The sequence below is a fragment of the Gavialis gangeticus genome, unplaced genomic scaffold (genome assembly GCF_001723915.1).
Source record: "Gavialis gangeticus isolate Ggan-Ray unplaced genomic scaffold, GavGan_comp1, whole genome shotgun sequence".
Lineage (NCBI taxonomy): Eukaryota > Metazoa > Chordata > Crocodylia > Gavialidae > Gavialis > Gavialis gangeticus.
In genome coordinates, this window is record NW_017729025.1 from 91,646,705 (window position 1) to 91,657,840 (window position 11,136).

The 11,136-nt window shown below is 44.0% G+C and overlaps 1 protein-coding gene across 1 annotated transcript in view; it reads left to right on the forward strand.

Annotated features, from left to right (window-relative positions):
* The first annotated feature begins 2,217 nt into the window (after window positions 1-2,217).
* Window positions 2,218-11,136, forward strand: part of SLC10A1 (solute carrier family 10 member 1) — an 18,040-nt gene continuing 9,121 nt past the window's right edge. The window contains exons 1-4 of the mRNA XM_019519946.1: window positions 2,218-2,618; window positions 3,673-3,883; window positions 6,203-6,381; window positions 8,520-8,716. Coding sequence (XP_019375491.1) covers window positions 2,218-2,618; window positions 3,673-3,883; window positions 6,203-6,381; window positions 8,520-8,716 — 988 coding nt within the window. The remainder of the gene's footprint in view (window positions 2,619-3,672; window positions 3,884-6,202; window positions 6,382-8,519; window positions 8,717-11,136) is intronic.

Below are 11,136 nucleotides of genomic sequence, written 5' to 3' on the forward strand. Positions count from 1 at the left end.
GCCTTTCTACCAGTGCAGCCCCATTGACTCATGCCTTTCATAGCCGCATACATGACAGGGACAACAACCTTGTCATTAAAGCAAAGAGCTAAAAAAACCTTAGGCAGCTGGTTTGTTTTCCTGGCTTTTACAATGATTTTCAGATTGTTCTTAAACAAGTCAGGCAGCTACTCTGCATCTTTATTTCTCCATCTGCAAGATAAGGTTAACACTTTGGGGTGTTGTGAGGCTTAATTAACTGTTGCTAAGCATGCAACAGAAAGCCATTGTGTCAGATAAGAGTAGGAAGTGGCTTAGTCTAGCAACCTCTGTCTGAAAATCAAGAGCTTCAGACCAAATATACAAAAAAGCCCCTAAGTGGCTAGCTGTAGAATAAGGTATACACTGGAAAAGTTTCTTCTAGATCCTCCCTCAGTAGGGGTTGACTTATGCTCGGATGCTTCAGGGTTTATACACTCCTGCAGCATATCTGAGCCCCCAGAGTGGCCATGACACCCCCTGGTAGCCATGTGGCTCCTGCTCTGCTCTAGATCTAGAGTACCCTCCCTTCACTTGTTCCTGCCACACCTTGATGTACTTAGGTGATTTTTTTAAAGGGAGGGGAGGGAGCAAGCCCTAGTTCTTCTTTTTGCCAGCAAACCCTCCCAGACCTCGCTAGTCCCAATCCTGCCCTCATTCTCAGTGGGGCTTGGTTATCAGTCACTTTCACCAGGCCTCCATCCCTGATAACATCTGCAAGGTATGGGTATAACTATGGGGCTGGTTGGAGGTCATGAACAGCTCATAAGGCAACAGGTGGGCCAGGAAGACCCACTGAGAATGAGGGCAGGATTGGGACTAGCGAGGTCTGGGAGGGATTGCTGGCAGAAAGAAGAGCTAGGGGCATCAGTCCCTGGCACTGGTGTCCACCCTTCTCGGGCACTGGCCCCATCTGACTTCTCTCTAGATTTCTGCTGCCCTTTGGCTTAAACCTACTCTACGCCCTGAGGCCAGGCACCTGGCAGGGCTCACGGCACCAGTATGCCCCTGGCACTCCCCTGTGGGTTAACCAGAATGCACCCTTTGGGCCTCCTCACATGCACCTGCAGCCACATCCAAACCACCAGTTAACTAGAACACAAAACATAAAAGCAATTGCTTTAACTCAAGGTTCCCCCCCTGGGTCATTATACCACTGCCAGGACACCCTCTCTCTCACTGTCCTGGGACTACCTGGCATACCTGCAGTTTCCCCCTTCTCACCAGCCTGAGCTGCCAGGAGCTCCTCTCTTGGCAGAGTTCAGGGCTATATTGCCCCTCTGCTTCAGGAACCCAAGTTTATATTCCCTGGGCTCTTCCCCCTTCTGGTCAGGTGCTCCCTTGACCTTTATATTAATGAGCAACTGATTACCTAGGCTGCAGTCATTTTCTTTGTTGCCTTTCCTCCTGCAACTAATCCCTGTTTAGCTGCCTAGGGCTCTTTCTGCTACCTTTTTTCCCCTTAAAGTATTAGGAGCCCCAAGCTCCCAGTTATAACACCTTAAAAATGGTATCCTTTCTCATGTAAGTGGATGCTTTCCATTAGGCATGTAGATACCTAATGCTATTGTTGAATCCTCTTAAGCTCTTGGCCTCAGTCACTTCTTGTGCCCTTGAAATTCTACAAGCTACTTTTGTTTGATATAAAAATGTTTTGTCTCTGGATGATTTTGACTTACCTGCTTTTCATCTTCATTTATTGCCCTTGTGTCCTCATTTAATGGGAAAGGATATGGAGACTATAGGGAAGAGTTGAGGTATTCAGCTGGACAATTTGCAAAGCTGGAAAATAGTGGCATTTTTTCCATCAATTAATGTGTTCACATTCAATGGCCATGAGATAGAGGCTGAAACTGTTTTGCATGAAATACTGGTTGCCTCCAATGGGAGTATGGGGGTGCTGTTTGTTTGTCTGTTTGTTTTAATTAAAAAAGGTGCTCTAACGTTGAACGCAGGAATGTCCTATGTAGTCCTATTACATTACACTGATCTCAGAAAAAAATAGTCCTCAGGTGCACTTCTTGTTATATGATAAGAGCTCTGGGCTGAAAAAAGATGAGGTACAGATTGCAGAAGGGAGAGTGCTGAATGTAATACTAACTTGAACAGGATTTGCAATGCTTTCAGGATTTGGACTGGGTTTCTTCTACTCTCTGCCAGTCACACCAGGAAGGTTGAATGAACAAGCTCCTCATCACAATGAACAAAACCAGAGGGGCCTATGAGAACCCAGAGTCTTGGAACATATCACTTATGGATAAGGCATCTTTGCCCAATTTCACACTGCCGTTTGCATTTAATCAAAGGCCCACTGAACAAGCTCTGAACGGAATCCTTATCACTGTCCTCTTCATTGTCATGATCTCACTGGGGTGCACCATGGAGCTTGCCAAGATCAAGACTCACTTCTGGAAGCCCAAAGGGCTAGCCATTGCTGTGGTTGCTCAGTATGGCATAATGCCTCTGACAGCATTTTTGCTGGGTAAGCTCTTTCACCTGGACCCTGTTGAATCTCTGGCTATCCTTATCTGTGGCTGCTGTCCAGGTGGAAACCTCTCAAACATCTTTAGTCTGGCATCCAAAGGAGATATGAACCTCAGGTAAGGAGAGCTGAGTGCAGCCTCACCATTATAAATTGCCAAGCCATATCAGTTGGGTAACTGGTCTCCAGGCTAACCTACTGGCACAATGAGTCTCAAGGCTTTAGATAGAAAAAAAAATAGCATTGCATCCAAAGTATTTTTAGACAACCTGCCACCTTTGTGACAAGTGCTGATTAGTCCCAACTGCATAAAAAGGTACATAATAAATGTTATACTTTCCTTGTTTCCATGCAAACAAAATTATAGCTTTGAGCAACATGGTTATCCATTTGGTGCTTCAATACTTACATTTTGAATATAAGTTACAATTGTTATCCCACACACTGGTATTCTTGGAGGCCTCTTGCCTTTCCGTATAAATCAAGACTTGTGCTAGGGGACCACATCAAAAAGAAAAGGGTAAGACCTACAAAAATAACGGTTAGCGATGCCTCACATTCCAGTGGCTCCCCTACAGGAGAGAAGAGTGGAAACAGTCAGAGAAAAATTGCAGAACTTAGTTGGGTCTACATAGCATCTGAGTTTCTGAACTGCAGTTACAAGGATGACAAAAACATCAAGACTTAGCAGGAGAACCCAAGAGCTTTAGAAGGGATATAAACTGTTACATGTCAGAACACTACCCAACCTTTAACGAACAGGAAGTAGAAGGAAATTTTCCCTGTGGGCAAGTTCTTCCATGATGACCTACTGTAAATTTTCTTCATCTTTCTTTAAAACAACTCATACCAGCCACTGCTGGGAACTAGATACTTGGGTAGATGGACCAGAGCTCTGATCCAATTTGTCTGAATAACAGCACATTCACAAATACTTTTTGAGCATAAAATAAAATTCTCCTTAACTGCTTCCATCTCCTTACTTACACTTCCATGAGGTCTTTTCACCCCTTGAAAATAATGGTGAGGAAGCATCTGCAATAGGATGGGAAGAAATAGGAAAGCAAGATAACATTTTAAATGGCAAATATGTGTCCACATAAGTGAAAAAGAAGCATGGGCCACAAAGGAACTTAAGTTCCTGCTGCTAACACTTTTTCTTTCCATCTCAGCATTTTGATGACCGCATGTTCAACATTCCTGGCACTTGGCATGATGCCTCTTCTCCTATATATTTACTCAAGAGGGTTGTACAAGGGTGATCTAGAAAGCAAAGTGCCTTACAAGGGAATAGTTTTCTCCCTGGCCACAATGCTCATCCCCTGTGTCATTGGCATCTTCCTGAATGAGAAGAAGCCACAGTATACTCGCCTCATCATCAAGGTAAGATGTTGGAGTGCTCTATGTTATTTACCTTCAGCACAGAAAGTGCACTCACTGTGCTGAGCGCCCTGATACCTGCTAAGAGTGGGCAAAGTGGATACATGACATGACAGACATCCAGAAATGGCAGGGCAAATTACTAGACATTTAATTATGTAGGGATTCACCACTCTGCTTCTTCATGTCCAGGACATAGATACAAAGGAGGGGAGTTCTGGAGGTACAGAAATCATGCGATTCTCTAGCAATAGATTTGAGAGATACTTACACCCTCTTAATGCCTCTTGCATTCTGCCACTCCAAAAACTCTGGCTCTTTGAATAGCTGGAGATCAGTACCACCAGCTTAAATGCTGAAACCCAAAACTGATCCCAACAAAAAGGCATTATAAATGGATATCCAATGAGAGTCAGTCCAGAGATGAGCCACAACACTTAATGGAGAGGTCTCTCTCATACGGGGCTCTTTACAAGAATGGTCAAGAAGGAACTATAAACATTTCAGCACATACATGTGAAGATGACACACAATATCCAGCCTGGGAACCTAGCCTATCTTCCTTTCTGACAAACAATAACCTTTGAGGTCAGAAAAAACCATTGAAAGCTAGAGAAGTTGTCAGTGTTGAACTAAGGAGCAGAGTTTTAGAAATGAGAATTAGAACTCCCAGAAGTCTCAAGGCACTTTCGCTGCTTATTATCTTTTCTTTAGTTCTGCTGAACTTTTAGGTACTGTTGCTGTGGGCTGAAAAAATAAAATAGCTATTACATTGCATGCCACCAAAGGTAGCAGTTGTCGCAAGCCTTGGCCATTGTCCAGGAGTCTAGGCCAAGCTGCAGAAGTGTGGCTAAGCAGAAGACTCCAAAGCCTGTCTCTGAGTAACCCTAGCATCAACCTTTGCAAGTGTGACAACTAGCTTGGTCAGCAAAGTAAAGGAAGTCATCCACAAGTCTAATTAAACCAGTAATAAGAGACAATTAAACAAAGCACAAGGCCTGAAGACCATACATTAAATAATACAAATAGACTATATCATAGCTTTATCTTACAATATTAGTAGTACTGACTGATGTAACCAAATGTATTAGATGCTATTTTGCTATAATAGATATATTAAGATTAAGATTCTCAGATAATTTGTAAAAACAAAAACAACCTTGTCAGAGAATACCATAAACTACAGTAAAGAAGAAACAGAAGTGTTGAACAACAGTCCATGATATGGGAGGGAAGGAGGATATAACTTACTTTCCCAAGGATATAAATCCCAACTAACTGGGTGCGTCTACATGAGATGCCTTAATGCGCAGTGAACTATACTACTGAGCATTAGTGTGTCACAGCAAAATTAGTCTACTATGCATTAAGCAGTACAAAAAAGTTCACCTTTGCTACCGTGCATTAGTGCAGCTACTGCATCTTTATCGAGTTTCTCATATTAGAGGTACTAAACTTAATATGCAGTAGCACAAGCACATTAATGAACGTGTAGATGCACCTGCTGATACCTTGCAAGTCCACAAGAGATCTGGCTCAGTCCACTTCCAAAAGTTTCACTGAAACAGAGAAATGTCAATAAAAACAATCAGAGATCATTTAGTAGACTATTAAATCAACCATCTATAAATATGGGGTATAGGCTGGAAGGAAATTTGGAGAACTCAGTAAATTCAAGATCTGCTGCCAATTTGTGTGCCACCTTTGAGTCTCCCCAGCCACTACAGATGAGAATCCATGTTGTGCTGCCACAGGTAACCAGATAAACTTTGGGATAATTGTTTGTTTTTGTGTTTTGAAGTGCCAGCAAATAAGAGGTTGGGCTGTAGACCCATTTCTGCCTCTTTCATCAGCAGCAATCCCACGAAGTGACCTGTAATCTAGGTAAAACAAGGCACAGCTACACAAGACACTATGTCACCGTAGCAACAAGCTATGGAGACATAGCTCATCACTATAGCATCATAGCACTGGCAGGCAGGAACCATGACACCACCACTACTGCGCAGTAGCAACAAGCTACTGTGCAGTAGGGTCAGAAACAACCCGTGTGGTGCTGGGACTGCACTAAAGCAAGTACTAAATGACTATGCAGTACCAACTGCTCAGTGGGGCACATGCGTAGGTGCACCCACAGTGTTCTAACTCTGAGTGAAACTTCCTCCTTTTTCACCAGTAAAGTGCTTTGGTCTGAGGGCACTGGCATATATGCAGAATGCTATTTTAACAGGCTACGGCACAGTTGCTTCCAAATATGTAGATTAATTGTGATGGAAACTTTTGTTTTGTCTTTTCCTGCCACCTGCCCCACATTTATTTCAGGCAGGGATGACCATTTTCCTAGTGTCATCTGTTGCAATAATCGCTCTGTCTGTGATCAATGTTGGAAACCGTATCTTAATCATCTTCTCACCACCTCTATTGGGAACTTCTGCCTCCATGCCTTTGATTGGTTTCCTGCTGGGCTATGTCCTTTCAGCATTTTTCAAGCTCAATGACCGGTATGTCCTTTCACCACCCTATCCCTCAATCATCTTCAGTTCCTCTTGCCAACAAAGGCTCTTGGCAAGGGGGATGAGTACAAAAGAATGAAGGCCACTGGCATGTTGGGCTGAAGGCTGGGCAGGGTGACACCTTAGAGACTAACTAGTTCAGAGAGGCACAATCTTTTGTAGGTGACACTTTACTTTCTCAGATGCTACAAATGGACTCAGAGAAAGAAAGGGTTTTTTGAAAAAAGAGAGAAATTTAACTACAAAGGAAAAGAACAGAGGGAGGGGGCATGGCTGAGGGAGGCAAAAGGTGTGTTGAAAAGTCAGTAGGGATCAACAAGACAGCTGACATTCAGGGACATAAGAACAAATAGCTGGAGTTAAAAGCTAGTCTAGATAATGGGATAAAAACCCACACTCTGTTGAAACCATTTTAACACAATCTACTCCATGGAGGACTTCTTGTCCCACAATTTATCAATCAAGTTTGTATTTAAAGGGTTTTTGATTTGTTATTTGTTTGAAGATGGCTACTCTCAATGTTGGGATGCCTGGTATGCTGGGAGGCACTGACTCAGTTTGTTCCAGGGTACTGTAAATGAAGGTAGGGTGTGAACAGATGGAACGTTATATCCTTAAACAGAGCAGGGGAACATGTCAGCTGAACTGATGTAACAGTTTTGCCTATCCATTCCTAAACTCCTTGTTAGCTGACTGAGCTGCTGTAAATATATACTTGAGTTAAAGTTTTAACAAGTTCAACATGAGAATAGTTTAGATCCAATTCTATTAGGAGAGGAGTGGACAGGCAAAACAGTTATATTGGTTCAGTGTGAACTGTGATACACTGGTATCATTTAAAATGGAAGTAATTTTTTCATCCTTCTCACCATAAGCTTTGATCATGGTCTCCTAGTGCTGGTTTTGGAATCATGAGGACAGAATAGAGAGGCTGCCTGCACAAGTATTTTATTAATGATTGTGCTGACAGAAGCTTTCTCTTTAGCTACAGGACAAGTGCAGTACGATCAGTAGTAGTTTCAGTTGCACCTCCATTGTGGCTAGTTAGTGTGCCTAAATGCTGATTGGGATGAGAGATGAGCCCAAGCTCATGGACAAAGAATGAGTTGGTTGTTCTCCTTGGTCCACCACAAGCAATATCAACCCTGGGCACATCCAGGATTTTGTAAAGGACAGAGGTGCACCCCTTACTTCCAAACTTCCCCTCCTCCCCCTGCACGCCCATGGGATGGGGAGACCGCCCTGCAGGAGCCAGGGATTCCTTTTAAGTCCCCAAATCAGGTATGAATCTTGCTCTCTTTCCCACAACTCTTGGCAACCTATTCCTTCCCCTCTGTGCTCATCAGCTCCTCCCCTCCCATTCCTCTCTACCTCGCCCACCACCCACCAGTGCCATTGTCCTCATCTGACCGAGGCAGAGCAAGCTCCAGAGCCACTCCTGCCTTTCTCCAGCTGAGCTGTACAGGCAGTCAGGCTCAGCCAGGGATCATGGCAAGAGCAGTGACAGTGGTGGGTAGGTTCCCACCACCTATGCCTGTTCCCAGGCTGACAGGGAACACCCAGGGGCACTGGGAAGGGGAGAACCTGCCCACAGCTGCTGTCTCCAGCTGAGCCCCTGTATACCCCAGCTGGAGCAGAGGAGTGGCTCTGGATCTCCTCCTGCTGCCTTGGATAAGCCAGGGGATGTGGGGAGAGCAGCAGCAATGGGTGAGGAGATGGGGGAATGGGGGGGAAGGTACAAGTGAGGGGGGTGGAATTCTTGCCTATGTCATGGACTTATGAAAGACCCCAGCTGCTTTCTCATCATGGTCTAGGAGTTGGGGGGAAGGGGAGGGGAGGACAGAGGGCAAGGTGAGGTGAGGTGTGACCGCACCACAAGATCCCTTTCTGGATCCACTCCTGGTACCAACTCTAGTAGCAATTTTTATTAAATACATACCTGGCCACTACAAACAAGACTAAAACTCATCAAGTTGTTTCATGCAAGGCATGGAAAAAATTGATGTATAGTTATACCTTTGCAAAATGAAGCTGTTGTTACCAAGAATTAAATATGTCCATGTTAAGTAGTATAAAAATGTACCATATCTTTAATGCCTGTGTATGTCTACTTCTGACCTGTACAGGTGCAGGAGGACAGTGTGCATGGAGACCGGCTGCCAGAATATACAGCTCTGCTCTGCTATCCTCAAAGTGGTCTTTGACCCTGAAGTCATTGGACCCCTCTACTTCTTTCCACTGCTGTACATGGTTTTCCAGATTGGAGAGGGCCTTCTCTTGGTACTGACCTTCAGGGTACATGAAAGGATAAAGAAACCGAATGGCAAGTGCAATTTTGCTCCCGTTTCTTTGGTACTTTTCCTTTCAAAGCATCTCAGTGTATTTTATCAAGACCATGTACAGGCATTAATCCACTGGTCACTTAACTGCTGCTGTCATGCACTCATAAAGTGCAAGGTGTAGTTCTGGATTCCCAGCGGAGTGAAGTTTGCAGGCTGCCTTATGGGGAAGGGTGAGGGAGATCTGATTATTAGCATGCTATGCCTCTGCTGTACAGCGAACTGTGAATACTAGGGCAGCATATTTTTTCTACCATCTTGATTAGATAGCTTAGTAGTATCACTGGCCCTATAGCTGAATTCCTCTTACTAAGGCTGCCAGTGCCTACCCACAGACATACTTGGTGGAAGCCAGAGTCACTCTTTCGACAACCTGCTCAGGAGCTCCTTCCCTGTCAGCTGCCAGGGTAAGACTGCCTCCCTGCCTCAGGCCCTGGACTGATATATATGTCAAGCCCACCTTCCTTCCCATCAGGTACCTTCCCTGATTGCTGCCTAAGCTGTTTCTGGACCTTCTCTCCTCTTAAAGTGACAGAAATGTGCTAAGTGCCTTGTCACACTGGGTCAGATTAACAGTCCATCTACCCGAGCACCCTGTCTTCAACACTGGCAGAAGGGGATGCTAGAGGGAGAACACTGAACCAGCTAGTGCTAGAGTTATCCTCCCTGGCATCCACCATTACTGGTTTAGAGATGTCAGAGGAAACATCTCCAACCATTCTGTTTAACAGCTCTTAATAGCTTTATCATCCATAAATTTGTCTAGCTCCTTTTTGGATCTGGCTATGCTATCTGCCTCTACCACCTCCTGTGGCAATGAATTATACAAGTTATCAGGCATTGTGTAAAAAAAGTGTATTCTTCTGTTAGTTTTAAACCTATCACCTACTAATTTCAGTGGGCGCCCCCTAGTTCTAGTATTTTGGAACGCGGTGAACAATTGATCCCTGGTCCCTGGTCCACACCCTTCATGATTTTATAAGCCTCTATCATACCCCCCCAGGCCTTCTTTCCAAACTGAAGAGTCCTAGCCTTTTTTAGTTCCTCCTGGTATGGCAACTGCTCTATACTCCTGATCATTTTGATTGCCCTTCTTTGTACCTTTTCTGATTCAACTACTACTATTTTTCTCCAGGTGCATTACTTTGTTCATCTTCCATTTCTTTGCCCAGGGGTATAGGTTGTAGCTGTGTTGGTCTAAGGACATAGGCAGACAAAGTTATTTGGGTGAATCTGATATCTTTTATTAGACCAACTTAAATAGTTGGAAAAAAACTTTTCTTAGCAAGCTTTTGGGTTTAAAAACCCTTTGTCAGGCTGAGAAAGTCTCTGCAGTTGGTGTGTGCTCTTCCTGGATGGAATGAATAGTAAAGAAGCCAGAGGCTGGGCTGCATGCAAGACAGGCAGTCAGTGAAGATGTAAATTAAGGAGTCAGTGGGTGAGAGACAGGCTGGGTGGGATGGGGAAGAGAGAAGAGGGATGAATGTATCAGGTAAATAGTGGAAGGGTACCTGGTACATTTTCATTGACTGCCTGTATCACATGCATACCAGCCCAGCCTCTGGCTTCTTTACTATTCATTCCATCCAGGAAGAGCACACACCAACTGCAGATGCTTCCTTAGCCTATCAAGAGGTTTTTAAACCCAAAAGCTTGCTAAGAATTGTTTTTCCAACTATTTAAGTTGGTCTAATAAAAGATATCAGATTCACCCCAAAAACCTTGTTGGTCATTTCTTTGCTCATTCACTCAGCTTGGTGAAATATGTCTGCAGCTCCTTTCCATCAGCTTAGGACTTGACTAACCAGAATAATTTGGCATTATGTGCAAACAGTGATTTCACTGTGCATCCCCATTTCCAGGTTATTGATAAAAACATTGAATAAAAATTGGGCCCAGCACAGATACCTATGGGGCTCCATTTTGACTTCCCTCCATCCTGAAAAGGACCACTTAGCCCTACCCTTTGTTTCCTATCTTTTAACCATCTCTCAGTCATCAAAAAGCCTTCCTTCCAAACCCATGACAATGCAGTTTTTTTAAAAACCTTTGGTGCAGGACTTTGTCAAAAGCGTTTTGGAAGTTCAGATATGTCAACTGGATCCCCCTTGTCCATGTTCTTGTGGACACCCTCAAAGAACTCCAGCAGATTGATGAGGCAGGATTTCCTTTTACAAAAAGCCATGCTGATTCTTTCCCAGCAGATCATACTTGTCCACATGACAATGAGTTTTATTCATTATTATACAGTAGATTCTACCAACTTGCCATGGATAGAAGTGAGATTCACCTCCAGAGCCCTTTTTGAAAATGGACATTATGTTGGCAACCCACCAGTACTCTTTAACATTTTTATCAACGATCTAGATTCCGGAGTCAGATGTGAACTGGCCAAGTTTGTGGA